The sequence below is a fragment of the Drosophila hydei genome, unplaced genomic scaffold, assembly GCF_003285905.1.
Source record: "Drosophila hydei strain 15085-1641.00,03,60 unplaced genomic scaffold, DhydRS2 tig00000149-arrow-pilon, whole genome shotgun sequence".
Lineage (NCBI taxonomy): Eukaryota > Metazoa > Arthropoda > Insecta > Diptera > Drosophilidae > Drosophila > Drosophila hydei.
This window is the reverse complement of record NW_022045678.1, coordinates 2,628,977-2,655,244: the sequence shown is the minus strand read 5'-3', so window position 1 is coordinate 2,655,244 and position 26,268 is coordinate 2,628,977. Positions and strand designations below refer to the sequence as shown.

The 26,268-nt window shown below is 32.7% G+C and overlaps 2 protein-coding genes across 2 annotated transcripts in view; both read left to right on the top strand.

Moving 5' to 3' along the window:
• The window catches only part of LOC111603936 (ATP-binding cassette sub-family C member Sur), a 74,499-nt gene extending 63,402 nt beyond the window's left edge, over window positions 1–11,097 (top strand). The window contains exons 19-23 of the mRNA XM_023321765.2: window positions 553–1,231; window positions 5,007–5,134; window positions 8,852–9,146; window positions 10,614–10,810; window positions 10,895–11,097. Coding sequence (XP_023177533.2) covers window positions 553–1,231; window positions 5,007–5,134; window positions 8,852–9,146; window positions 10,614–10,810; window positions 10,895–11,056 — 1,461 coding nt within the window. The 3' untranslated portion in view covers window positions 11,057–11,097. The remainder of the gene's footprint in view (window positions 1–552; window positions 1,232–5,006; window positions 5,135–8,851; window positions 9,147–10,613; window positions 10,811–10,894) is intronic.
• Window positions 11,098–19,110: 8,013 nt separating this feature from the next.
• LOC111603983 overlaps window positions 19,111–26,268 on the top strand; it is a 188,527-nt gene continuing 181,369 nt past the window's right edge. Inside the window, exon 1 of the mRNA XM_030223223.1 lies at window positions 19,111–19,151. The gene's annotated coding sequence lies outside the window, so the exon portion shown is untranslated. The remainder of the gene's footprint in view (window positions 19,152–26,268) is intronic.

Sequence of the window (26,268 nt, the reverse complement as noted above, 5' to 3'; positions counted from 1 at the left end):
ACTTACTTCACTTAAAAAAGCTCTAGCTGGCCGGGCTGTGCACTTAGTTCAGTTACAAAGCTTTAATTAACATGATTTACAGGTCGATCTGGTCGAGAAATGACATTAATCGATCTGTCAATTCTTGCTGAAAAAATATTAAAGTTTGCTAGATTTAACAATTTCCTTAGGTTATTTTGTAGCTATTTAGTTTAGTATATGGCAGCTCTCTAAGCTCGTGAGCCTTCTAACAGTCTTGCTCTCAGTAGATGTATCCATTTACTCTTGAGTTTATTTTTAATTTCAATACAACTTGTGCTCATAAATAAAAAATAAACATAAAATATAAACAGTCAGAGATTCCGTGGAAACCAATCAACTCCTTTTCATTTCATGAACGAGCATAGAAAAGAACAAACACGCACACGGGCTGATTAAAAAGTCATGTGGAAAAAATCTTTACCAAAATGCCAACACTAACAAGCATGCATCATGCTAGCAGCTACCTCTATTCCCCTCTCTCTTCCTCTAGCTGTCTCTCTTTTGCTTTTTGACTGTCTCTGTTTATTGCAGGATTACCTGGGTGGTTGCATTGTTTTTGTGGCCATCGTAACGGCACTGGCAACGGCAAGCGTCAGTTGCAGCAGCTATGTGAAGGAGGCGGTGGCGGAGCAGCAGGCAAGTGGCAGGACGTCGGAGATGGCAGGAACTTATGCCATCAATAAAGGCGCCAGCTCCAAGGAGTTGACGCCGACGCCCTCGCTGGTCGGCCTGGCCATAAACTACACGTTGTTGGTGCCGATTTACCTTAATTGGGTTGTAAAACTTTTGGCCGATATGGAGATGTATGCGGGCTCGGTCGAACGCATTGCGCACTATGCACAGCAGACGCAGCAGGAGCAGGAGCAGCAGCAGCAGCAGCAGCACCAGGATACGGAAATAAGCAATGAAGTCGATAGGTCGCCCTGCACGACTAACGTTGACAAAGTTTACCCAGGCGCAACGTCAGCTGGCGTTGATGTTGCCGGCGACTCGGCTCTAGCTGCTGATAAATTAAATGCAGGCAATGCAGCTTCAGCTCCAACAGCAGCCGGCAATGGCAATCACTTAAACTTCCACACGGCGCCAGTTGTTGACAAGCGGCAGCTGGCGACGACAGCGGCAAGGACGTCAATGATTAAGGATAAGGCAGTGACAGCGCCTGGCGACAAGGTCGCGTTATCTAATGACCCATCAAGGCGTATCAAAACTTGTGAGTACCACGCAGCATCTCTCATTCTCTCACTGTCTCTCTCTCTCTCTCTCTACCTTTATCTCTGTCTCCTTCCTTCTGTGTGTGACTAGTTACACTTGCAGCTAGTTGGCAGCAATGGCTATTATATGCCTCATTGATTAACAATTGATTTATGACAGTTGCTATAGTTGAGCCAACCATTTACACTGTCTGACAAAGTTGAGTCTGCGTGAAATTAGTCTAGCAATGGGTTTATGCGACTTTAAATTGATGCGAGCTGGATTTTTAATTCATGAAGATTCGTGTAATCTGTTATTATAATTGTATGTGATGCATATATATATTTATGTATGTATATATAATTTTTTTCCCTTTTTTATAGCTTTTGTAGTAAGAAAAAAAATTCATATAATTTTTGTTTCATCAGGTTTTGTCAGAGAACTTATTGAAAATAGAAACTTCGAAAGAAAAATTAAATAAATTACCTTAAATAAAAATATAAATTACATTAATAAAATAAAATATATAAATTACCTTAACATCGTTAGCTGGAGTACTAAAGCTTATTTCATTCAATATAGTGCCATTTGCGTCAATTCGAATCAATCTGCGAACTAAATTACAAAGATTTCTTAAGTTTACCTTAGTCGTCTGTTTTTATATGTACCAAAAATTTGAAAATATACTTATATTTTATAACACGAATCGATCGAGTTCGCTTCAAATCATCAATAATTTTTATCATTCTTAGGCAATCTATTTAAATCAACTGAAAATATTTGCACGTTTTCATAGATAGAATTATCAAAGGCAACTTTTTGAATAATAGAATTTAAAAAAAAACTTTGAGAAGACATTGCTTTGGCCTATGTTTATTAATCTATATTAAGTGTCTTATTGTATACAATTTATGTATATTAAGTGTCTTATTATATAAAATTTTTATATAAATTTATTTAAATATTGTCAAGCATTAGGCTTCACTTACGAAACAAGTTTCTTGTTCCATAGTGTTTTAGTAAATAATTGCATTTTTTATAGATTTCTTTTTAAAATTTTCTTCGATTAAGAACTTTATTGGTTTCCTCAAGGAAACTCATATAAAGCTCAGTAATTCTTGAGAGCTCTTCATTCCACTCTTAGACATCTGCAATTAAATTCTGATTAATATATGTTCTAGCTGGCTAGCTGGCTGCTCACCTATGTTGTACTGCTGTGGCACATGCATTTGTCCATTCTCTAGAAGACATTTGTTCATATAGAACTCAATGATTTGCTTGGGACAGAGCTCTTTGGCCACCTCGGACGTGAGGAGTATGGTCGTTTGATTATCCGATAGCACTAGATAATTCAATTTGTTCAATACACGCTTGATGCCCAGCACTTCCTTTATATTGAGGTCCTGCTGTGCTTCGGCGAAATTCTCAATTGCAGCCAGCACCATTTTGAGGCAAAAAAGAATTTGACTTGATTAGCTCGGAGAACTTTTCGAATTGATGCCGTTGCTTTGATAGCTGCGACTGAAGTTTTTTCCGATTCATTTGTAACAAGTTCAAATTAACTGCTTGAAGTGAACTAGTTCAGGTGTTCTTAAATGAGCGTTCATTAGGTTTTATTAGAGTTGCAAATGTGTTTTCTAGCTTGACAAGACTTTAACACGATATTTCGTATTTATAAAAATCTTGAGCTTATCAAGCCATTGGTCCGTTCTATGGAAAAAAAATATATTTATAAAATATTTGTTTAACTCGACTGTTGTTATATCTGACCTGTATAAATGGTTCATAAAAATATTAGTAGTCGTAGTAGTATAAAATACAAAACAGAAACAATAAATGGATATATACATTATACATTAATAATAATAATATATTATTTTTCATTTGGTTTAGTTTTTTTTTAAGGCACTACTATTTTTATAAACACAGTGTACACGTCACATATAATAATAGGGCATACTATATTAAAGCGTTTCTATGGTTTCCACTTCTGTCATGCATCCATTAAAAGCCATTGAATGGTTGATAATTATTCTTAATCTTCTTAACAAAATTGCCTTTCAGACTGCCTTTGCCAGACCACAATTTCCGATGCATATTTTGGCATTCAGCTTCTAGGTACTCTTCATTCGTACAAGTTATATATATATGTATACCACACTAGATATAGTAGCTACTATATATGTATTTACATATGTATGTATATGTTGTGGCTGAGCTGGACTGAAAGAACGGCAAGATTCGTAGATATGGAATACACACAGCGATAGAACACAATTTGACAGACATTTTGATGATAAAGAATGATCTATATGCTATTCAAATAGAATTCTCAATTCCTATAAGCTTCAATCCACGGCACACAGTGGCTACAACTTAAATGAACCAAAAATATAGACAAAAATTTAAATTCAGGAAAAAAACATTAAATTTTATTACAAGAGTTTTAATAATTTTAAATATATATAAATAGTACAAGAATTGAACGTTTCTATGTCAGATTATTTGACGTGTTCCTCGCATAATCAGAATACTTTAATTATTTTGTTCGGCTTCTCCATTATTAAATTGCACTTCGGACCATTTTGGACGTAGTTCACTCATCAAGTAATTCTTAGAGAAAATTAAATTTTTTCGACCTTTTGGTCAACAATCCTTAAACATTTTCAATGACAATGTTGTCAGGATACAGGGCAATAATTTCATTATTTCGGATTTGTGCATATAACAAATAAAATTTATTTACCTAATTTTTATTTTTTACAGTTTTTAATTTATAATAAAGAATAGCATATATAGCATATCTGAAATTAAAAAAATATATATATAAGAGAAAAAATCATTTGTTAGTATGTTTCAGGTGTGCAGCTTGTGTTGCAAATTATTGAAATGTGTTCATTGCTTCATAGTTAATTTCATTCGAATATTAAGTGTTGAGCGCATTGGTAAGATGGCAAGGTAACGGCAATTTTTTCAGCGTTTGAATTTTTTTCGGTTGGATAAACCGTATTTCCATATATGCATATATAATTTTTAAACTTACATTTTTATTAAATAAATAATGCTTTTCTTCTAAAAATAAAAATAAATAAAAAACTTACAGCAAATAAATATTTTATAAAAATATTTTATAAATATATAAATATAAATATTTTATAAAAAAATATACATGTTTGTCATAAAATGAAAGTTTATCTAATTCTCATAATTTTTTTCGCTTCAACGTGCAAACATCTTATTATTTATTGAATCTCTTATTGGCCTTCAATATATTTAAATTAGTTTCAACATTTTTTAAATCAATATTATAAAAGCTTTTTATCTTTAGCTTTATTCACTTGGATAAATTTGCGACTATTTTTTGGTCAATTGTTAGTTTTTTGTTTTATTTTTTAAGCTCGGTATCGTTTTCGGGCTAAGTCGTTCGACCACAGTTTAAACTTACTTAGGAGTGTTTGTGAAAGTTGACTTTAAAAAGCACTCGAGTGCGCGCCATGATCTGGAAGACCCTTTTCATGAAGTTTTTGTTTGCCCGTTGCCCGATGCCCTCATCACTTTTTGCTTAGCTGGTTTCATTTTTTGGTTTCCATTTCGAGTTTTCAAATATTCAACTGACAGTTGCGGGCGCAATATATATATATATATATATATATATATATATATAGTTGAGCGAAAAGGTCACAATTTTCATGCTTTGTCGATTCGGGTCTTAAATTTAATATAGGCGTTTGTTTACATTCATTCAGCTCTTTGTTTGCTTATGTGCTTTCTTTTATTTTATATTTATTTCTCAGACCAAAGCGTTCCGATTTCCTGGCCACAACGAGGCGACATCAGCTTCGAAAATGTTAGCCTGCGTTATGAAGGACAAAGGCAGAATGTTATCAGCCAACTCGACTTAAAGATACCAGCAGGCCAACGGGTAAGTACAATAAATATTGTCAAAGCCAAACAGGCTTGCAGCACCTCAACAGTTCGAATCAGTTTGTCGGTAAACGACTGGCGAATACCCTGTAAAATCTATTAGTAAAGTAAGCTGAGTTGCTACGCTTACAATTTCAGATTTAAGCATGGGCAGCGAGATAAATTTAGATGTTAGCAGCTGTGGGAGTACAACAATCGATATATATCGATTTTAGTTTAAATAATAAAATATAATAAATAAATTGTTCAGATAGAAAAAATGTATATGCTCAGATCTGTAAATTATTTTTATATATAAATAAGATGGATCTTTAAATTCAGCTAATATATAATAGTCGATATATATTAATATTTTGGTAATAGGAAATGCATCGTAGAGGAATATCGAGTTGATCATTTCAGCTAGGGCCATCCAGTCAAGAATATATTGTATTGATTATAATAATACTTGATAATATACCCCGTTCATAAAAATGCGGGGCATAAAAAAACTCAGACCAATATATATATATGCAGCAAATGGAATCGCATGAAAGATGCAAGGCCAATCTCTTGCAGCTCAACAAACTGTAACTGCATCTCAAACAGCGCCCATTGAGAACTGAGTGTGCACTTTGGCCGCAAACTAACCAAAGCCACACAAATCCATTCAGCATTCAGCATTCTGCATTCTCTAATCTCCATTCTCGACTAAAATGGTCAAAAAGTCAATAACTTAAAAACTGATTGAAAAGTCAGCAACTACTTGCCTGTATCGTTAGATAGATACATCCAGTGTCATTATGGAAGTACTAAAGTAAATGCCAAAATGCGTTGAGGCAAGTGAAGTGTACTTAAAGGAAAAATGTGCGCTATTGAAAGCTTTATAGATATATAAGATATTATGTGACTAAATTATATTTCGATATTTTATTAAAAAAATATATATAATTTTTAAATGCAAGAGAGATCTACATATATTATGCAAAGCTTTAATGCCAAAGGTTTTCTAGGCAACCGATTTCCTCATCAATATATTCAGAATCAATAATTCCGGACAATTCTGCATTAATTTTTGACATTTCTCTGTGTTAGTATTTTACATTAAGTATACTTTTCTAACGTACTGTAACTGATTTTGTAACATGTTCGGTTATTGCATGGATAATATAATATTTTATACTTGTGGTGGGCATTAATCAACTTGAAGAATGAATAAAATATCAAATAAAAAAATTTAAAAACAAAACTACAAAAACAGTTTTTATTCAAACATAAACATAATATTACAAGTAGACGAAATACAATAATAAAATAAAAATTACGTATTTAGAAAGAAATTTGTGTAAATGCAAACATGAGTTGTAATAGTGGCTCCGTCATAAGGGCAACTTAACATCGACTATGAGAGTTTGTAACTTAGTTTTACCACTAACCATGTGTTGTAGCTTCTTTTGATGTTCCATCTAAATGTTCTTTGGTTAATGGTCATACGCCTTGACATACTCACAGTTTTTGAAGACATCCTGAACAGATTAAAATTCCATCAAAATTACCAAACAATACTCACATATGTACGATTACTCCCCAGACCTTAGGGCAATCTAAAATGAAATAGCTCAGCACATATTAACTAATGTTATTAATTTATTTACGACTGATTTGGTATATAACAACTCAAGAGACAGTTGATAATAAAGACAAAAAAACAGTCGCCAGGCGAGGATAAGCCAAGGTAACTATAAAGTCAAGAGGTTGATGATTTGTCTGAGAAACAAAAACGCAAAAAAATATAACCAAAAAATCAAGAAATTATTCTTAGGAAATATAATAATAAATGAAAGCTTGATTGTTTATAAATAATAATATAATATAATAATTATTGTCAAGCATTTTTATAATATTTATATCCCATCTGGACAAATTATCATTACTCTTATACATTTAAAAGGGCATCAAATACAAATATTTTATTTGGTTCACAGAAATGAAAATAAAACATCTAATATATTAAACAATAAACGAAAGCAAATACAATTTTTTCACAATTTATTAGTTCACATAAAAAACATGATTTTCAATAGCTTCTATAAATATCTGAGTTTTTGTGGTCAGCAAAATAATATTTAAATACAAAAAACTTTCAAAGCAAATAAATAAAGTATTAAGCAAAACTAAAAATATCAAAAATCAATATTGAATATATGCCAAAACTAATAAAAATCTTTAATAAAGAACTTTAAATGCTCTATAAAAGTTATTTAGTTATATATGTACGGAATGTGGAAATGCATATTAAATTAAATATATTGTAAATAAATATACATAAAATGAATTTGACAATTTAAGGTCAGAAATTTGATTTGAATTTATTTATATATTTGTTCAGCATAATTTCATGATACACTAAAATTGAATTTCTGCGTATGTTTGCAAATTTGTATATTCTGTGATATGTTTTAGATGTGTTTAAACAGCGCATTTTATTGTTTTTGTCGTCACGATTTCGTTTTCGCATTGTCTGAAAAATATAATACAAATATCATATAATTCAATAGAGTTGGGCAAAAACAAAGGCGAGATTTCATTTCAATTTATTTGTTGTTAAATAAACCTTAAGTTTTTAAAAGCTCAAAAACTCTATTTGACAATGCGAATTATTATTATTATTAACTCATTGAAATTCAAGTAGAACTGATAAATATTTTAGTAATGCTTCTTGGAAAAATGGCAGAATTTTTTTTACGATTGGGAGCTTTATCGAAGCTTTGAAGTCTTTTGAAGTACATTTTAAATATTTTATTATATATAAATTTAAAAAGTTGGTAAAATAAATTTATTACATTTTTAAATGCAGAAAAACGTAATTTTATAATTTTTGCCAAAAGCAATTCCATTAAAGTTTTATATATTTAAATAACAAAATAAATATGTAAATAATTTTAACTTTTCAAAAAAGTTTGTTTTATAAATATAAAATGATTAATAATTAAAAAGCATCATAATTCATAATTCATAATTCTTTTAATTTTTGTTATAAACATTTTTTTAATAGAGAAAAATTAGGAACATTTTTTAAAATATATTTTTATTTTTTATTAGATTATAAAGCATTCTTTTATGACCGAAAATTTAATTTCAAATATACAAAAAAAAATATTTTTTTAAATAAAAATATTTAAGTAAAAATACAACTAGCTTTATATATGAAAAATGTTATATAATTAATAAGAATTATGAAAACATTGTGTAAATATGGGAAAACTATTTTTACTTATAGAATTGAAATTGAATTTTTATAAAAAACTTCAAATTCAATATATTCAATTACTGTTGTTTCAGAGTTCGATAAATATAATTGGGATGGATAAAAATTTGCATAGGAAACTTCATTAAGTTTTTATTAAAATTTGGAATTATTTTGAGTGTTTTTGGATGCGGGCTTAAAAACGATTAGGATAATTTTTTTCTCAATTGGAACTAGTTTCTTAAAAATGAAAAGGAAATTGTTTAAAAATAACTGAATTTAAACATATTAGAAATATTCGTTCGCCTAGCAGCTCTTGGTTATATGCGAAATATCGAATTGAGGCTAGACGTGGTTAGCGAAACACAGTCGATTGCCTCGTCTTTCAGTTACCCAATCTATATATACATATACACATATCTTTATATTATATACGTATATTTTTATATTATTAAGTTATACGCGTATATCTTTATATATCACTTGCAGATTGGCATCTGTGGCCGTACGGGCAGTGGCAAGTCCTCGCTGGCTCTGTCCCTGTTTGGTGTGTTGGAGACGACGAACGGCCACATTCGCATCGATAATGTGGACATTGAGCAAATCCGGCCAGACGAGCTGCGTACCAGATTGTCGATAATACCACAGGATGTGCATTTGTTTAATGCAACAATACGTGAAAATCTCGATCCGCATGGCTATTATTCGGATTTGCAATTGTGGAATTGTCTCGAATTGGCGCAGCTCAAGGAGTTTGTCAACGTGCAGCTGCCACAGGGATTGGGTAAGTGCGCTTTTCACAGTTTTCCCCATTTGTTATATGCTGTTTCAATTGTTGTTATTGCTATTGCTGCTGCTGCGACTGTCAGTTCTATGCGCTGCATCTCACTGACTCCGCCAGCCGAGTTGGCCTTATGAAAAAATCATGTTTATTTTTGGCAGCAAACATGACGTTTGGCTTGGCCGCCTCGCCAGCTTTTCAACCCAATCCCGTTTCATCCCCTGATTTTCACCAACCTCTGGCAGCTAACTTGTCTGTCTGATGTTTGCTAAAAAAAGAACCTAGAAAATAACATTTGAAAACGTTCATGCATGTTTGATTTTTTGTGTTGATTGGCTCACATGTGGCATACGTCTGTAGATGCTGCAAATGCATCCATCTAGCTTATTAAGTATATTTGCGTAAGCTCCACTTGATTAGCGTAACTCTACATAGAATCATGTCTATAAACGTGAAAACTAATTTAGATTTAGATAGTTGGTTATGTCATGCAGCAGAGCTTGGCTAACGGCAGCTAATCGATAAGTCTTACGCTCATCTGTCTGCTTGTCTGGAGTTCGAAAACAACAAAAATTGAATGAAGAATTGAAATCTTGACAATTGAATTTATATTTGATATGTCGGTTTGGTGTCAGCTTGCTTCAGAGGAGCTTGAGACTAACATTCCAGTAGGACATATTGAAGCAATTCGTCTAAAATTGGATCCGCGAAGTCGCATAATGAAAATCAACTTTCAATATCTCGATATTCAAATGCTATCGATCTAGTTCAATGAGCTGAATAAAAATTCCAAAAGAAATAATATAAGCAAACATGCTTCAGCTATGAGTTGTATAAAACTCCAACTCAGCTGATTAAGGCAACTAGTTTACTTTACTCTCAACTCGTAGGCGTAGCTCGTTGCCCCACCTATTTCTGAATTTAGATCTACTGGAACTATAAACATAACTAGTTCGTTGTCTATTTAGTTTTCTCTGCCTTGATTTTGTTGAGCTAGAAAAGAATCCAAGGCTAATAATTCTGATTTTTTTTATTTATATTCAGTACTTATAAGCGTTTATGTTAAAGGTAGTCTATATATAAATATATAAATATATTTGTATTATTACAATGCTATTCATTGACAATCATTCGCCAATTAGAGGCAATAAAGTCTTTGTCTTTGACACAGGCAGTCATAAGAGCAGACAACTGCGCCGGCCTCTTCAGGCACCTACACAATACACATATCCATCTACACACACATACATACACGCATACACATTTACATACACTTACAGCGTTGCCGTGGAACGTTCTTCTCTCTTAATACGCCTCATTAGGGCTTAAGGGCGTGCTTAGCCAGTCGACCATGACGTCACGCTTATTAAATACAACTTTAATTACGCACTAAAATCCGGTTTTTATATTTTATACATATGCACTTGGCCATGGTGATGCTACCTGTGATTCGTGCCTTCTGCCCTGCAGACACGGAAATCTCTGATGGCGGCGTCAGCTTTAGTGCCGGCCATCGCCAATTGCTCTGCCTGGCACGTGCCATACTGCGTGGCTCGGTCTGCCTGGTGCTGGATGAAGCAACAAGTACATTGGACAGCAGCACAGAGCGTGCGCTGCTCAAGGCGGCTGACAAGGCCTTCCAGGGTCGAACAATTATAACCATTGCCGTGAGTTGTCTCCCACTCGAACCACTCCTTGCCACTGCTTGCTCATTGTTTCTTCTTCTTCATTCATTCCTATTTTATTTACAGCATCGCCTGAGCACCATTCTGGATTATGAACGCATTATAGTGCTGGAGCAGGGTGAAATTGTCGAGGACGGCAATCCAAGGCAGCTGCAACAGCAACCCAGCTCCATCTTTTATGGCCTCTTGCACAAGGGCGAGCACCTGAACGTGGCGGCAAGCTCTTAGATCTAGCATTAAGCACAGATCTCCTCAGTGGATTTCTGTATCGTTTTATTGGGTCTGATACAGAATGCGTTTATTGTTCTAGTTAAGTACTTATTTAATTTTTAATTCAAATTCAAATTGGAGAAAAATGGAGTTGAGCGCTCTTGTGTGTCAAATGTGATCATCCTATTTATATATATATTTATGTACATATATATATATATATATATATATATTTATGTATTTACTTTTATATGTTTCCTGTATATGTGTGTGTGCGTTCAAGTATTTTGCAGTATTTTTTATTATTAAAAACGAGCTGTTGTCAAATGCAAACATTAAATTTCTAGCTGCCAACTGGCAACGGTGCGTATGCGCTACGTGACCACGTGACAGTACGTATACGCAGCATAGTACGGGCTATATATATATACAGCTGTCCAACATATGATGTATGCACGGATATTTGATTTTTTGCAACGGGTAAATACATGTGCATATATATTTTTGTTATATTAAGTAAGAATGTGTGTCGTCTGCTCTCGCCTTGCTTTATTTGTTGCAAGTGACGTGTGTTTGTACAAGCGCACACTTGTGTGTGTGTGTGTGTCTGTGCTACCCGCAGAGAGCCCACAAATTGCACGGAATACGAACGTGACTTAAGTCAACTAAATGGGAATTTAGAGAACTTGCCTCGACTTAAAGTCCTCTATTTGAAAATACTTCAAAGAAAACCTAGATTAATAAAAGCAGGTGAGTATTTATTTAGAAAAATAAAAGCTGAAAATAATATTAACAAAGACTTTCTACTGACTTAAACTTTTACTGTTAAAAAGATATATAGTTATACTTCTGTCTAGAGTCGATTTAGCTCCAATTTGTAACTTGGACTTCTTCTTGAAGTATTTGAAAACAGTTCTTTATGTATGAATTTGTAAAGATTTCCTTGGTTTTTTTCGATTCAATGTATTTCATTACTTTTACCTGTAAATTTCAGATGAAATTATGTACACATTTGAACAGAGACATTACAGATTATTCGGCTTGTGGTAGTTTCTAGTAAAGATAGTTTTTTTATAGCTATACAACTTTGAGTTGGCAACACTGCTTTATGTGACAACCCATTTATTTGTCAATAGATGCTTTTTATATAGTTAGGTTTGACATTTTATTACGTACAGAAAATAAGGCAATGCTTGCCAATTGAAATTTTTCAACAAAATAATAGTTTTATGCTTTAATCGTACGAAGTGAAATGATTAAGTCCATATTGGGTTGAACAGGTAAGTAAATAAGCAGCATTGGCACAATTAGAGTTAGGATAATCTTCCAGCTTTTGTCGGAATAGAAAATTAATTTTTTATAGCTTTGCGGTGTTTTTGGGCCATATTTTTTCAAAAATAATGACGGTTATGTGATCAAAATCATAAACATTAATGTCATCAGATTTTCTATCCAACAAAGTCTACTTTATTGACACTAAAAATATATTTCTTTATTTAGTTATAATTTAAATTTGTGTAGCTCTAAAAAATATACCTGATATATTTAAAAAATGCATACAAATTGATGTTTCCTCTTGGTCTATTTTCTTTTAATAGTCCTACATGATTTTGACCAAGCTCGTGTATTTGAGGCGAGTGTGTCAATTGATTTACTAACAGTGACAATCAAATGGATTCGTTTCAGTTTTCAATTGGCAACTGCAACACTTGCAGCACTCGAAAAATATGCAACACAAACATAGCCAGAAAACATGCTTTTGGGGTATCTAAATCAGTCCAATTAAAAACGGAAATGCAATCGGAATCGGAATCAGAATCGCATCGGCCAGCACTCAATAATTGCATGAATATGCAACGAAATGTGGCAGCAACATTTGTGAATTTATGTGCAACGCGCCTTACCTAAATGCTCCGGGTCGATAGGCCAGAGTCGGTCGACAAAAGCAATATTATTGTGAAGTAAATTGATTGTTAAATCGGTCCATTTTTGGGCCCGGCCGAAAGTGGCTGGGGGCCAAGGCATTTTTGTGATTTTGAGCGCTCACTTTGTATGCATATTTGAAGTAGTTCGGCTTGAGGCCATTTAGCCTGCCGGCCAATTAAACTTAATTGGCAATGAGCAGCGACTACCAAATGGTTAACGATTTTCTTTTCATTTTGCCCCCAACAAATTTTTCTGTGCGAAGCTTGGGTTTTTTTGCAGGATTGTGAGGGGCGCGGCAGGGAAATTGGTTCGACTCTCTACCAAAGTGGGTTAATTGATATGCAAAAGTGGCAAAGAGAGCAATTCGCGATATGCAATGCACTTTTCACATAACGTGTGGGGAGAAGGTATCGGAAAACCGTTTCCCATTCCAATTTCCCCTTTGATTTTAAACACATTTCTATAATTGGAACTGAAAGCCTATTCTTTATGCCAATATGCCAAAGTAATAAGTAAGTCGGGTGTACTCGACTACGCAATACCCTGTGACTAAAATTATTGTCAATCTGTAGTTAATATGTATAAAATTTATTCTTAAATTAAGTTATGATTTTCATTTGAAAAGCCAGATTCGAGCTTAAATATATTCTATTTGTTTATATGCGAGTTTTTATAAATATATTCAATGTTTCTAACAAGTATACTCTTTTCTCTTTCAGAAATGAGCATACAAATATAAATATGGCGAATAACAAAAATTCAAACTCAAAAGAGAAGGATGACCACACTTAAGATTTCAACCCATGGTTGACATCTACAGCAGAGTGAGAGAGACAGATACACTGGTGAATAAGTGGTATTAGTATTTATTGTGGTGTAATTACGCGTGTAACTTCACCACAGTTATGATCAGCAAGCTTCGCTAACTGAAATCGAATAGGTGTCCTGTATATCATTGAGAGCCAAATGAGCATGGTCTTGGCGTCTGCATCCAAACATGGCGATAATCTATAGAGAATATAATTCAAATACAGCATTTCTTAGTGGTTAAATAAACTTATGGAACATATCTACATTCATAAACAATAAAAGAATATCTTTGTCATTTAAACCATTGACTTTTTAATTTGAAGTTTATTTTAAAACAAATAAAATATTATATCAGATTTAACACGTTATATTAGATTGTTAAGTGCTCGGCAATAAATTATGCGCCAGGCCCACTTTTTGACGCAGCGCGCACGCATTAAGGGCGTGTTAACTGCTTTTGACTAATTGCCGAAGCTTCGCAAATCGCTGCCAAAACTTTGAACCAGTTCCCGGATTGCTGACTAAGGCCCTACAGTCAGCCACCATTGCGGCTAATCCACATAATTGTCAGGGGCTGGTTGCGTAGCTGGTTGGCTGACTGACTTCCTCTTGCCCATCTCTCTAGCTCCTACGGGTTGAGGAATTCTCTCGTCATCACCAGCGTCTCCAGCACTGTTAATCACTCATGCCGCGCTGTCAGTCTGCGTCCTGTGCTTCAATCGCTCATATACACACACACACACATAGGTAATTATATGCACAGCTACGGCCATGCAAATAGCTACAAATAAATAAGAATATTTTGCGCAGCATTTCTCGCAATTTACATTGAAGGGCTTCTTTTGTTTTGCTTGCCATTGTTTTCTTTGCTCATTTCTATTATGCTTTGACTTCGTGTGTACCGTTATCTATTTGGGCATTGTGCTATTTGCCTTCCTATAACTGCCTAGCGTGTTGCTCGTCTACACATGTTTTTTCTGAATTCTAGTCTCACTCCCTTTAACTAACCTATGTATACAGTGGTTAATTCATTGTATTCGGCTGCGTCGTGTCGAGGCTCGGTTTTTCCTTAGTTAAGTTCTTTGATTTGTTGATTTATTTGTAGCTGTTGTTGTTGCTGTGTGTGTGCTTGCTTATGCTGACGCACTCATCAAGCTTTTGCTTCTTTCATTCTCTTTTGTTAAGGCTCTTCATCTTTTTGCGTGCTAAGGGATTTTGCCATGAGTTCCTTGTGACTTTTTGTATGCTCTAACTTTATTGATGGGTCACTGCACATGATTGATTAAGCTCGATTGAGTGAAGATGAAGCTTAGATATTTAATTTATTTTTAATTGAAGTATTATGTTTCTGTTTTCTTTCTAATAATTACAGTAGAATCGGTGGTATTTTTATTTAAAGAAAATATATATATATGCATAGAAAAATTATTAAAAAATCTTTACAAAAAGACAGTTGAAATAAACTGTTTCCAAAATAAGAATATTATTTGAAGGCTATTTAAAATAGTGCAATTTGAAAAAGTTTTTTTTTAAACGCTTATATTTTATAACAGAACTAACAGATAAAAAATATATGCACGTATGTTCCATCTTTATTGTAAAACATTGTTTTTAGTATATTACTCAGCTGCTTAAATTCTTAGTTGAACTTATTTAGTTTTGTGGGCACAGAAAGAAGTGTTGGTAAAACTTCAAAAGCATTTTGTGTGCTAAGCTAAATTAAGCTGAAGGCAACTTTGATTCGGCTACACTGCCTGAGTGAGAGACCTTGACTTTATTGTTTATGCTGCTTCGTGCCTTGAAAGAAAGATGCTACGAATTTGTTTTTGCCTAATTTGCTTTACTCCGTTCTATGTTTTTCCTCTATTGTTGTTGATGAAATTAATTGTTTGCGTGGGTATATACATATAAGTGTAGGTGTGTGGACGTGCGTGTGTATGTGTGCGTGTGTGAGGTATGAGTAAAGTGCTAGAAAAGCACTTAAGCAAAAAGTAAAAGTTGCAAGTTAATTATTTCATTAATTAGGCACATTATGCCGCTCTCTTTTCTCTCTCTCGCTATCTCTCTCTCTCATTCTCTGTGTCTCTTTTTTGTTAGTGTTGATTGATTTGCCGCGCATAATGCAAAAGTGTTGAGAACTGCGATGTTCTGTTGAAGTTTCTGTTTTTTGTTTTTGTTTGCGTATCATTGATATGAAACTGAAATGCTGCTGCCCGCATTTTGTGTTCGCCTTTCGATGACCTAGCAGTGCTGCACAGCGTTTTCTTTATGTTTTTTTGTTAGTGTGGTAAAACGCGCTCAAGTGCGCAACGTGCTTTATGACGTCTTTATGTGATTTGCCCTTTATATCGCATCGTCTCGTCTCGTCTCTATTGCGGTTTGTTTTTATTAAATTTTCCACAACGCTCACACACACACACGCCTACACTTCTACAATCATCCACACAAACACTAGCATACAATTGAATTTAATATGCTTGGTTGCTTGCTTTCGTCGCTTTCACAGTATCTGTCGCTTTAATAAAAGAAATCTGTCAAATTCAAACGCTCGTAAATGTCTTTCACAGCCTTTCGCCCGAGCTGCAACCCCCACCTTTTTTTTGAAGAGGTCTATACTGTTTTGTAATTCGCTTTCACATTGACTTCATGTTAGCTAATCATATTGTCTGTCCCAGCAGAGAAATTTTACAATTGAATGCTTTTTACTATAGTTTTTGTTTACTTTTTCTGCTTCTTCTTTGTCTACTGTTACCTCGTCCTGTTTCTAGTTTTTTTATGTCTTTTGGTTTATGAGTTTTTTGCTCAGAGAATTTTTTTAGTTTGAGCCATATTTGTTTGCTCAAGTGAATAAGTTTTTTTTTATTAAATAAAATAAAATTACATTTATTATTATTATAAAATTAATGAGAAATGAAAGGAAAGTTTTGCCATAGTGTTAGGAATATTTATTGGATTTTATTTGTATATGAAAACTTGAAAGGAATATCGAAAACATTGCTCGTGTATAAAATAAAGTAATGAATCAAAGAGCAATAGAAACTAAACATTCCTAAAGTTATAAACATTCTTGACTTATATGCATGAATTATTAAGTTAGGAAATCAACTAATATGAAATATCATATATTCAATTGTAGCTCACATAGAGTTAATTAATAATAGCCGAAAATCGACATGCCAAAATATCAAAATTAATTAAAATTAATTGTTGTATATAAATAAATGATGATATCTTCCTGATTTATACAAATATGTATATATATATATAAACTAAACATTCCTAAAGTTAATTTCATTGAACAACTGAGACTAAAAATAAACATTCTTGACTTATATGCATGAATTATTAAGTTAGGAAATCAACTAATATGAAATATCGTATATTCAATTGTAGCTCACATAATTAATAATAGCCGAAAATCGACATGCCAAAATATCAAATTAATTAAAATTAATTGTTGTATATAAATAAATGATGATATTTGCCTGATTTATACAAATATGTATATATATATATATATATATATATATATATATATATATATATATATATATATATATATATATATATATATATATATATATATATATATATATATATGTATAATATTTAATAAATTTATGTGTTGCTCTTAGAAATCCATTTAATATCAACTTAAGCATATTGACCTAATAATTTGGTTTGTTCCATTTGTAGACGTCATCATCATTGATTAGTTGTGTTTGTGTGTGTCTGTGCGCCCAAAATCTAAGATGAAAGTAAATGTAAGCGCACAATATCTTCATTATTATTGTGCACGCATGGTAATCAGACGATGTTCATAGACGTATAAGTAGACCAGTTGAAGCGGCAAATTCATATATGAATTCGAATGCGAATGTCAACGCAGCGAATTTGTGATACTTATGCTCAAGAGGGGCTATGATGGGTGTCTCATCAGGTATGTAACGCTTGAAAGTAGAGTTGTTTGAAATTATGTAAATAAAATGAATCATTATTAATATAAGATATAAATATGCATATACTTTGTATATATATTCATATACATGAATTAAGAATTTAAATTAGTTTATATTCCTTCTAAATCAATGCCTACTTCACTTAAACAAGTGTGTAGACTTAATTGCAAATCTCTATATATGCAGTTACTATTTCCTCTAAATGCATTTCATAGGGTATTTAATAGTTGTCATACCTAACCTGTATGAATAGTTTTCTGCTTTGTATTTGTAATCGTATTTGTATTTGTCTCTTCTTCGTAACAGGATGTGAGCACACCAAAGAAAAGATATATACATAAGGAGGCAAGTCAACAAATTTGATACACCAATAAATATATTGATTTAATTTGAAGCCTCAATTGTGGTATACCTTTAGGGGCGTAATGCGATCAGCTCGCTGGCATGGGTGGTGGACATTTAACGTGGAGTTAAAGTCGAGCGACCGCAGGCACGGTGCAGTCGAAAAGTATGCAAACAGTTTGTCCACAAATGAGCTCTATTTTATTAGTAGTCAAAGCCAAAACCAAAACCTAGCAAGAAGAAGAAGAGGAAGATGACAAACAACAACAAAAAGAAGAATTGTATTAAAGAGTAATCCGTAAAACCGGCCCGGCATATGCGGCATTGACAATGTGAAGAGGCTACACACACACACACACATCCACATCCACACCGCACCACACACAGTCTTGCTCAGCAAACAACACTGTTGAGTGACCTAGTGAACGAGTAAGGAATGAGCCATACCGGCGTGTCCCACATGTGGAACTCATTCACAGCGCTGTATCTGCAAAATGTGTGAGAGCGAGAGAGCGTCTCGCACAGCATCCACAAGCAGCCGAAGCGTACAGCTGACAGTTGATACGAAGCTGAAGTCGGCTAGACGTTGGCGAGTCTCGGCTGCGTAACAGACCTGTCTAATAGCGGCTCTTAATACTGTTGCGCCTGGCTCAGCATAACGGCAGCAGCAGGACTAGCACCAGCAGCACCAGCCGCAGCACAGCATCAGTTGTGCTGTCCTTTCAGTTGTCCCGTGTCTGCCAACGCGTTCGGTTAACAAAAGTTACGTGCGATTTCCTATTTATCGCACTGCTCTGCGCCAAAGCGCGAAATTTTAACGTGATTTTTCACGAGATTTTCATTTCCAATTAACAGTGTGTGCCGAGTGTGAGTGTGTGTTTGTGAGGCTATGCAGCCTCCAAATTAAAAAAAAAAATAATAAAAAAGAAGAAAAGAATTACATATGCAAATAGTGCGGCTTTAAATTGTAACCGTTTTTGTTTTGCTTATCGCGCGCTGCTTTATAGCACTGACTGTGACCTAGCCCCGGGCCAAGACCCATGCATCGCACATACGCCCCGTCGTACGTGCTGTAGGTAGGTGTTGTTTCTTTTTTTGGTTTTGCGGTCGCTTTGGGAATCTCTTTCAATGAAGTTGCGCCTCGTTTGCCTAAATGGTGCAGCACAGATTTGTGATTTGTGATAAGTCAACCACTCATAGAGCCTGAAAAGAATTTGACACTCAGCTCAAGATAAATGCAATTCAATTTAGTTTTCAATTAAAAAATCAACTAGATATATTTTGGAAAACGAAGACTGTGAGTTACATATAGAACATTTGTTTTTAGTACTTGTTTAATAATTCGATTCGACTTTTTCCATCAATTTTTATTAGATTTCCGAACTCAATTAAATTTTATGCTGTTTGAGGACAATTTCTCTGATGTTCTTTTGCCCAGTTTAACAGTTTTTTGTGTTAAATGGAGAGAGAAAATGCTTTAAACTAAATTCAAAATATTACATGTTGGCTTGGTCTTCCATAGCATAATATGAATAATAATTATTTTTTGCATTTCATGACACTTGTAATTCCTGTTAAATAATGCTGAAATTTATCACTGAAGCTGGCCATAATTACATAATTCTCCATTTATCATTTGTCATCGTGATTTAGCACCTTTGTCTTTGGTCCATTCAATAAGTGACCCTTCATTAATTGCTGTCCACGGGACACCTCTCAGTGTCTTAAGCTAACCAAGTCTTTATTGTTACCCATCTATTTGTGACTCTCATAAGTAATCGCAGTCGTATAATATTTATTTAAGAGCACGTCTTATATTACTTTTATATAAGATACAATAGAAGGGAAGATAGACGAGCAATAGAAGAAGAGGTGATAAATGGACAAAACGTCTTAACTTTTGTGTCTTTTGGAAAGTGGAAATTTAATATATATTATGTGAAAGTAATATAGAACTGAAATGATATTGTGTATATATATGTTTTTGTTACATAAATTCTTTTATATTTTCAAAAATTCCTTTATGAATTAAGCTCTCATTTTTCATTTTTTTACATTAAGTTTTTGTATTCATGTTGAAGTTTTCTAAGTCATATTAAAGCTTGAACATTTTGCAGTAAAATCAATGTGAATTAAGTGAAATATATATAAAAGTCACATTTTTTCTATTTTTATGTATTTAAGTCAATTATAAATATTGAGAACCTTGTAAATATTTAACCTCACTCACATTAATTATACACGATTCAATTTCAAATTATTTAGCTTTATAATAAGTATAAAAATTTATAAATGAAAATTTGCCTTATTTATATAAAATCAAAATATATGAATTTATAAATAAAACACAAAAAGGGTTTATTGATGGAATTAAAAAGCTTAATAGACATATTTGCAAAATATATTATTATTTTTTCTCTAAATGAATTTTATACTTATTAAGAGATTATTTTTAAAGTCCAATTGCTCGTGAAAAGTCTCTATATAATTTATGTTTTTTATTATTATTTTTTATGAATATAAATCAAAGGTGATTAAATATAATTAATTATTAAATATAATTAATTAAATATAATTAATTAATTCAAAGCTATTATTACTATATATTGCATATTAGAGTTTTATACATTTTGTAATTAATTTTACTATTACGAATATTATTATTTAGAACAAATGTTTAGTATTAGTAATTTACTGTAAATATTATTATGTCTTTAATTTGGCCTATTTAAGAACTTGTTAAATACTAAAGAATTTCTTTGTTATTATTGTTATTTATTTTTATTATTATTATTATTATTAACGTTTTTTTATTTGTCTATTTATTATTCATTTTTTTGTATTTTAAAGTTTTTGTTAAATATATTAAAATTCTTTAATTATTATTATTTTTTTACTTCTATATTTTTTTCCAATTTTTATATTAATTCGTAAATAAATGTTATGAATATTTGCATTTATCTTACACAATTTCATTTAAAATATTTTGATATAAATAAACATGACAAATTCTTAATTAGCATTGCCATAAATAATAAAATATTTGATTAGCTTCTGTAGCAAATTACGCTTAATTACTGATTTACTTGTATAAAAGATAAGACTTCTTTTATTGTTTATATTTATTTTTAAATTAATATTTGCATTATAATTATTATTTTATTACTATTATATTTTTAAGATAATTTTTTGAGCTGTCTTAAAATATATTAAATTGTTCTTTTATCAGTATTTATTTTTTAATATATTGAACTTAAATGTTATTAGCATTTTAATTATTAAATAAATAATCTCATTGAAAATAATTATAATTGAATAATAATTAGTGTTGCAATAAATGTTCCAATATAGTCTGATTAGTGAAAAAGCAGCTGAAGCAATTTCTTATTACTCTTCAGTTCATATTAAAGAGTAAAGCGAATGCGACTTGTTGTCTTTGTTGTTGTGGCAGTTGAGTGGCTCTCCCTTAGCCATCGAGTGCTCAACAATCAGCTGCACTCCACATTAATCCAAGACTAATTAGAATTGTGTGCTTAAACAATTATCAGACAGCGGGTGAAGCTTGCTCTGAGTCTCTGTGTCTCCGTGACTCTGTGCTCATTGCTCGGCTGGCGCTTTCAAAGAGTAAATGTAATTAAATACTCGCACAAGTATGCTGCAGCTGACTGCCACATGGGGCATGAAAAAGTGTGTGTGAGATAGCAATAAAGTGGCAGCGAGAGGAGGAGCCAACTAACTACTTTTAGTTGCATGCCAAACAATTTGAATTTTTAATTAAAGACAACAGCAATCGGAAAGCGAGCGTGCGCTATGCCCAGTTATGTGTGTGCGTGTGTGTGCCTGAATAGAGGGGCGTGTCAGTGTACCAATTAATTTAGTGCTCGAGGTGTATTGTCTGGGCAAATGATGGCAAAGCTTGACCTAAAAATGGACCCCGAAAAACGCTTTGGCCCAAAAGGCCAAAAGAAGCCGCACAAAAGTCAAACAACTTTTGCAAGCCCTCAAGGCACAACACCTGCAGCTAGCGTGTTCGTGTGTGTGTGTGTTAGTGAGCGTGTGTGCTTGCATTTTGCATTAGCATAATTAAAACTCAACAAACAGCAAACAGCATGTGTGTGTGTGATTGTGTGTGCTATTAACTGGGCTGCCAAAGTCAACACGAGCGCAACTTGACCCACGGGCTAGGCGACCGCAAAGTATGCAACAAACTCTATTACAAATGACACTAACAAACACACACACACATGAACACATGTGTGTGTGTATATCCTTGAACTTTATTGTTTGCACATCAGCGGTTTGCCAAAGCTCAATGCGTGCTGCGTTTTGAGCACTTGGAGGCCTCCACTGTGCCGCCCCTTGTTCACGCCCACTTTTATGTATTTCACAGTGTGTACGTGTATGTGTGTATTTCTTTTATTGCATGCTGTCAGGCGCAGCAACATATCGGTTTACCATTGAAAAATATATGCGCGCATTTTTCAGACAGTTTTCACAAAATTGTACAGAATGTTATTTTTTATACATATTTTTTACCATTGCAAGTGGGTGCAAAGAACGGGTATTATAGTTGAAAATGTACATAAAAAATTTATAATATATGTATATATATATCTATATATATATATATATATATATATATATATATATATATATATAAGTATTCTTGAACAGCTGTGAGAGGCTAGTCAATAAAGTCTACAGCTTGTTCGACTTAATCCACCCGCCTTTGTCTCTGACTGCGACTGTGGAAGGGGTATTTGTAAGTCAGGCGTTGCCAACGAGAGCTATTTTGCTTCTTTGTGTGCGTTACATATATATGAATATATATATATTTATAAATATATATGGGTATGTGTATTTTTTCTGTGGCTTTTCTTACAATATTTTGCCGCTCACTGCATGAAAGTAGGCTCTGCAGTTGCAGTTAATTCCATTAGAGCTTAAAGCGATTTATTTTTGGTTTAATTTAATTTCATTTTCAGTCATATTGAGAGATATTCAATATTCAATATTTAAAATTATATTATATTTATAATATAAAAATATTCTTTTTTAATTTCTTTAATTAATTAATTGTAAAATATATGATTTAAATTTTTAAAAATATATAAGCATTTTTTTTAAATACAAAATTTTAAAACTTTTTCTTCACCAAAATGTTTAATTAAAATAAAGAATATATATAAATAAAACTATATATATTTTTTATTTTTAAAATAAATAATATAAAAAAAAACATTTTAATTTTTAATTTGAAAAAATTATATATTAAAAAAATTTTAATATTTTTTTTTTTAATAAAAATGTTGAAATATTTATTATAAATTAAAAGATGAGAATATATAAATTAGTGTTTGAAATAAAATACAATAAATTTATTCAAGGAATTTTTATTGAATATATTGGAACTTGTTTAATTAATGGGTCTCAAAATTCATTTTTTTATTTGATGCAATTTTTATATACGTTTATGTTGTGTATATATATTGTGCATAAATATCATATAACATGGTTTTATAACATGAATCCAATCCATTATTTCTTTCATATTGACTTGAAAAGATTTCAACTGAAAATTTATAAAGAATTTAAAACAAGTTCTTAACAATAACTCTAATATATTAAATAAAAAAAACTTGTAATCTTAAGTTTACAATCTTTTATGTCATTATAAACTTAAAATTTGAAGCATGTTTTTATATTACTTATTTAAATATTTCACACAGAGTTTTGGGAACTTTTTATAGCCTTATGAAGTTTTATTTTTTCTGTGAAAAATCTCTTATAAAAAAATGTTACCCGAATGCAATGTTAAAAGACAACTTTGCAAACTTTTATTTTCCTTTAATTTTTAAGCTTCTTTCTAAGAAATTTATTTTTTTTTATCTCAGTTAAATGTCAAGTGTTTTTGGGAAGGCAATACGTTTTGCTGACAAGCTTTCTTTTTGTAAATTGAATAAAAACGAATGAATTTATTTTATTTAAATTCTCACTTAATTTGAAATCTGTTTCAATTCCACTAAATTTGCCCAATAAATGATAAATTGAGCAGCTATCGACTTAACTAGTTTAGTTGCAAACGAACTGAATTGCATTTGCTGCAAAGATGATTACACTTTCATCGAAAATCAGAGACATTTGAAGCATTTGGTTTGATTGCTCTCAATTGATTACGAGCCGAGCCGAACCAAGCTGAATGCATGCTAAATCAAAAACCAAATCCAATTGCTTGCCAATTCGATGTAGCTCAATTGCCCAGGGCATTTCTTTTCTATATAACATATAGTTTTCTGTGAGTAAACAGGAGTGTGTGTAAAGTGGGAGTTTCAGCTCGAAAACTTTATATAGTTGTTGTTGTGGTTGTTGCAGGCTCGTTTGTTGCATGCTCCATAACAGCAGTTGGCCGTTCGCCGTAGAGTTTTATGCTCCGCACACTTGCTAACAGCCAGCTTTTGCACCTTAAAATAATGCCACAACTGTAATAAAACTATAAGTGTGCGTGTGAGTGTGCCTGGTTGTAGTATATCCTTTTCTTAACTTGATTGCTGCTTCTGCCTGACAGCTGCTTTAAACACTTTTATTCCCTCATAAGCTGGTTAGAGTAAACTCTACTCTAGATTCGATGCTAAACTATATAGAATATACTCTGCCATATAACTATATTCAACCTGCCATTCGTGAAGTCTCTTGAAACTATTTCGCTATGAACAACTGGGATTAAATCTTAGACCAGACTGTAGCTCAAGTGTTGTTCTAGCTACTTTAATGTGAACTTAAGTTGGCAATTATCTGACTTAATTTTTGTGAAACTTTTTTTGATCTGCTGGAGCTACGCTCAATGACATCGCATTTCTAAATATTCTCAGAAATGAAATAGCAAGCTGAGCTTCTGTGACATCAAGTGAAATATGCAGTCATTGTATATAAAAGACGAGTTGTAATCCTACTATACTGTGCAATAATTGTAGACAATTTTGCACTATTTATTTATACGATGGACATAGGATCTTATGCTATTCACATATTATATTTAATCTTATAAGCAGATCATTTAGAAATTACAATTAATAAATATGCTTCATACCTTATTCAGCTTTATAAAAGACTTCTGAGCTTGTAAAATACTTGCATTATTTTTCTATTTATCACATTTGATTTAAGTTCAATATTAGAATATTATATTCTAACTATTCCGAGAATTTTCACTAAATTACAGAGTATTCAAGCTCTTAGCACAGTTTGCTTATGCCAGCTTCTCCTAGCAGAGGTGCTTAACCTGGTTTACTTGGCGAGTTACCGGCAGAGCCCGCATAGCGCTGCATCAATACATATAAATATACACGTTTCTATTCACATATATATTTATGTTTTTTTTTTATTTATTTATTTTGGCCATGGAGCATTGGCTTTCATTTGTTGTTTATTTGTGGACAAAGTTTTGTTTGCTTACTGAAAAGTTCAAATTGTTGGAATTGTCTCGGTTTCGCGAACAAAGCAACAACTCTCAACTGTAACTGAAACTCTACAAAAGCTAACTCGCTCTATGCCTCTCCCTTACTCGCTTTCCATCTCTATCTATCTGTTTTTCCTGCTGACCCGCAGGATGGTGGGAAAACTGCCTAAACAAAACTATGGAATTGCAAATGCATAAACAGCCAAAACGCGTGGCTTATTAAAACTCGTTTAGTTTGGGGCAAAAGTTATGGGGCCCAAAATGTAACACGAAATTAAGTGAAAAGCGTGCGGGTACAAGATATATACGAAATATGTGTATGTAAAGCACAGTAAAAAGAAACCAACATAAAATAGGGATATATATATATATATATATAGCATATATATGTATAAAAAAAACAACAGCAGCGAAAATTGTGCGAAACAATTTATATGAAAAGCAAACAAAGCCGAGGCGCCAGCTGCTGTTTAAGCAAACACAAAGTTAAGGCTTCGGGTACTACAAACACATATAAGTATGTGTGTATCTGTGAGCTTGTGCCTGTGTGTGTGACTTTTTGTGGTGTCCACAGTGAGCAGGGTACTTCATAATTACAGTTGCTTGTATTTAAATTTCACCACGTTGCCGAAACAGAAATTGTGTTTTTGGCGGCGTTGGCATTCGCAACGTACCATACATTGCCAGCGTACACATGGCGTATGCTTAATGTGAATAGTAGCCCAACTTTTTACGCT